Source organism: Zingiber officinale, chromosome 4A, assembly GCF_018446385.1.
Source record: "Zingiber officinale cultivar Zhangliang chromosome 4A, Zo_v1.1, whole genome shotgun sequence".
In the NCBI taxonomy this organism is placed as follows: Eukaryota; Viridiplantae; Streptophyta; class Magnoliopsida; order Zingiberales; family Zingiberaceae; genus Zingiber; species Zingiber officinale.
The window spans coordinates 17,057,182-17,061,758 of record NC_055992.1 but is presented as its reverse complement, the minus strand read 5'-3'; the positions used below and the strand labels follow the sequence as shown (position 1 = coordinate 17,061,758).

At 39.8% G+C, this 4,577-nt stretch overlaps 1 protein-coding gene across 1 annotated transcript; it reads left to right on the top strand.

Annotated features, from left to right (window-relative positions):
- Nucleotides 1-1,215: 1,215 nt before the first annotated feature.
- Nucleotides 1,216-2,825, top strand: LOC121973179. The gene has a single exon (XM_042524754.1). The coding sequence runs from the start codon at nt 1,631-1,633 to the stop codon at nt 2,576-2,578; it is 948 nt and encodes a 315-aa protein (XP_042380688.1). The 5' UTR covers nt 1,216-1,630; the 3' UTR covers nt 2,579-2,825.
- Nucleotides 2,826-4,577: the final 1,752 nt, after the last annotated feature.

Genomic DNA, 4,577 nt, shown 5'->3' with positions numbered 1-4,577 from the left:
CAAACTCATTAAATAAAACTAATCAAACTAATTAATAAATCTATTAATAAATTTAATCAATTTATTAAAATAAAAAATAGTAGTTGACTTATACAGATAATATCAAAAGAAAATATACCTACGACAATGGTTGTACCGATATCGTGTGCTATTCGAGAGATGGGATGTCGCGCTTGTTCTCGTCGATTTACTGCCGAACACCTGTATAGGACATGAATATAAAATATCATGTGAATGATAATGTAAAGATCTTCAAGAAATTGTGAGATTACGTTGCCAAGAAAGAACCTTGATTGCTCGAAGGAAATCCATTCTAAAAATAAACATATCTACTCGAACCTAGTGACGGAAAAAGAAGATCAAAATTAAAATCTTTCGCACTTACGACTTTGCGGATAAGAAGAAAGAGTAAAAATATGAGGCATTGTGGTGGAGTTTATAAAATTTTAATTTAATTAAAATTCCTAATAAATTGACATGTGTTTTGGAAATTTAATTAAAAAAATAAAAAATTTTGATTTAATGGAAAGTGTATGCAGGAAAACAAAAAAATAATTAAGGAAAAAATATCTGAATAATTTTTTTTATTTTATTTTTCTAAAATTGATGGGGCTGAAACCCATCCTAGTCCCAATGTGGCTCCGCCCATGGACAGTCCGACCTCACATTCCATGTAACAAGTAAATTCAAAAGTCGGTTCGCAATCTATCTATCCAACACACTAGGTTTTCTAGCACCCAATACACTAGGTTTTCTAGCACCGCAAGCGTCCTATAAATGCATCGCTAGAGAATTGAACCCTTGACACTAAGATTCAGCCATCACTCCTGTATCCAAAATGTGTCATCCGTTCCAGGCGGAATCTACGTATCCCTTGGTATATCACATAATTTTTACTAAAATTATTAAGGCAAAGAGAAGTGGTCTAGCAACTCTCCTCGAACCCACGGGAAGAGTGCGAACCTGATTCAACTACCAAACAGGAATTTTGCAATCTAGTCTTTTTTATTATTTGAATTATTATTTGGCTGCGTGATTTGAACACCAAGCCACAATAAAGCTACGTGTGTTGATTAAACATCGCTCAAGTCAAAAACTCTGATCGCTATCGTGTTTTATTTTTTTTTTTAAAACAAACTGTGAATGGTGAATTAAATTAAATTAAATTAAATTAAATAGGGAGGGTAAAATGAAATTTTCCCCTCACTTTCGTAGCGGACAAGGAAGCCGCCTCCAGCAATCCCCGCGCAGTAGCGCTTCTTCCAAGTCAAACCTTCTTCCGATGAACAAACTCACGCAGATTCCAAATACGAGAAACCTCGATCGATTAGGGAAGAATTACAAGTTTAGGGAAGAAAGCGAAACCCAATTCGTCAACTGACTGCCAGGCGAGGCGATGAGAAGGCCCCAGGGCAGCCCCACCTTCCTTCCAGATCCTCGACCAGTCTTCGATCTGATCAAGCCAAAGCATGAATTTTCGTCTTTCCAAATTCTACGAGGAGCCATCCAGACCCTCTTTCACTCGACCATAAAAGCTCACCGATGCCTCGTCGCTCTCACCTCATCCATCCCTCTGCAACTGTGCGCGCGCGCGATCATCTAAAGTCTCGCAGTCGATCGATTAATAAGCATGGGGACTCTGGTTGGTCATGTGGCGCCTGGTTTTGGGTTTTTGGTGATTGGCCTGTGGCACCTCTTCAACCATGTGCGGCTCCACTCGGTGCGCCCCGGCTCCTACGCCTCCCTCCCCTGGTTCCCCGCCGGCGGCAGGCTCCGCCACCTGGAGCTGTATCTCATCGCCTTCGGCAGCCTGGCTTCCATCTCCATGGAACTGGTCATCGGCCCGGCAAAGCACCAGCCCTTCGACGACGACGGCTCCATCCCCTCCGACCACCTCCACAACTTCGAGCACGCCGCCATCTCCCTCGCGCTGCTAGTCTACTCTGCCTTCGGCGTCGCCCTCGACCGCCTCCGGGCGCCGCTGCGCGGCGAGCTGACGATGCTGCTGGCGGCCGCCGCCTTCGCGCAGCAGCTGCTCGTGTTCCACCTCCACTCCGCGGACCACATGGGCGTGGAAGGGCAGTACCACTGGCTGCTGCAGACCGTCATCGCCGTCTCTCTGGCCACTACTCTGCTCGGCCTCGCCCGCCCGAGGAGCTTCCTGCTCAGCTTCGTGAGGTCCGCCAGCATCGCGTTCCAGGGGGTGTGGTTCGTGGTCATGGGCTTCATGCTGTGGACGCCGAGCCTCATCTCCAAGGGCTGCTTCATGAACCTGGAGGAGGGCCACAGAGTGGTGCGCTGCCACACGACCGAGGCGCTCGACCGAGCCAAGTCCCTGGTCAACCTCCAGTTCAGCTGGTTCATGACCGCCTTCCTCGTCTTCTGCGTCCTCTTCTTCTTGCTCGTCTCCAAGGCCTACCCGGAGGAGCCACGCTACCTTCCCGTAGTCAAAGAAGAAGGATCGCAAGAGGAGGAGGAAGAGGAGGGCATGGACTTGGAATCCCAGAAGCTGATGGAATCTCCGAGCTTTGATCATATGGGAAAAAGACTCATCCACGCCATGGAGCTCGAGAGGTGAACCGATGATTTTCTTGAATTATGGATCGTTTCATTGTTTTTGTTTTACTGTTCTGGTAAATACGTCATCAGGTTGAGAATTGTAAGTATGTGTTTAAGGTTTATTATTATATTGTTCTGGTAAATGTGTCCGGGTCGAGTATTGTAACATGTCTTTAAGGGATTCTTTTGAATTTGTGATGAAATGGATAACTCTTAGAACTTTTTGAAAATAAATAAAATAAAATACAAGGTCCTAATTTTAAGTATATATTTTTAAAATATTTTAGATTGCCTTTTATAGACTATTTAAAGACTTAGAGTGCGCCTTGTTTGTGGTTTTGGATGTACACATATATAGGAAGTGTGACTAATTATTAAATTGCGTGATCGCTAGTTTAGTCTATTGATCGAGACGGGTTGCGATCACGACTCGTGATATTTAATTTAGTTTTAAGAGAATCCGATGCGAGTTTTGTGCGTCTTTCTCACTCTGATCATGTGTGTGTGTGTGTGAAAGTGCAATGTGAAATTTAGAATAAAAATGACAAAAGGCTTGTGGTAGCCTCGTAGGTACAGCTGTATTTCTAAAGTGATCCGGCTCACTTGGCGGCCGGTTCAAGTCGAACTGTCAGACCAACGACAAATTAGTCATTAACGACTTCGGTAAAAAAAAAAGGGTGGCTTTTATTTTTCGATATCATATCCCTCTATCTGAAAAAGAACAAAAGGATATATATTATTATAAATAATTCTAGTCAAAATATTTATAATAATTTTAATAAAAAAAATAAAGAAACAATATTAAAATGATTTTAATTAAATTAAAATAATTTAATCAAGTTTAAAAAAATGATATTTTATTATAATTCAAGTTTAATTTTGATTCCTAATTTTACTTTAAATTATCGTAATTTTGAATTCAACATATCAGACTTCCAGCGAGACCAATGCATGACGACAATTCTTATTAGATTTTGCTTCTCATTAGATCCACTATTTCAACGTATTTATTATAAATATGAACTAACTGTTTAGTAATATTTTTCAACAGTATTGAATTTTATGTAACTTAATATCTATCTAGAATGCTATCGATTTGGGCTATAAATATGCATTAAATCTGCAGCATATTTATAAGAATGAAGATAATGCTAGCTACTTGTGTTAAATTACAATATCTCTTTTAATTTTTTCACCGGAGTAATTCACACTCTAGGGAGAATCTTGTTCCACTCATGGATCGGAGGATTTCAATTATTGAAGCAACGTGCAGATATTCAATTGCATATCAAAGAACATTGAATCCCATTCCATACTTCTATTCATGTGTGATTATCAAATAAACTCTTCAATTTTTGTGAAGAGAATTCTAGATTATTGGGCATTAGAGAGGAGTGGTGGAAGAATGAGAACCGTCAATTTAGATTAAATCACATCAAACAATTAAAATAGATTAAGTTAAAATTTTATCAATCTATTTAAAAATAAATTTAAATAGAATAATTTATATGGATTGTGGGTCTAAAGCGGGCCAAGGGTGAAGTGGGCTTGAGTTAACTCGCTAGCTAAGAAGGAAATTTTTTTTTAAAAAAACTCAAAATATAAATAGATCTTCAAGCCAAAATTTATTTATGAAATTATCATTTTTTTTAAAAAAATATTTGATGGATTGATCTATCTAATCCACAATCCACCATGAGTTAGGTTAGAATGGAGATTTCCCAGTGCGTCGGGATAACGAATTGGCCCACCTTATGCGCCACATTAAATTATGAATCTTTGATGGGGTGGTTCGCTCTATCATGGGTCGGCCCATCTATTCACTCTGGAAAAGATGAGAGATGATGGTGTTAGAGCATAGATCAAATATTTCTACTAAATATGTATGGGGTTCACTATTTAACTCCTCACATTTCCCAAATGTCACAATATATCCAATAAATCAAATATTTATGGGGTCCACCTTGATACAAGTTATGACGAGTTGACTTAGAAGATGATATCGTAGTTAGAGTCAA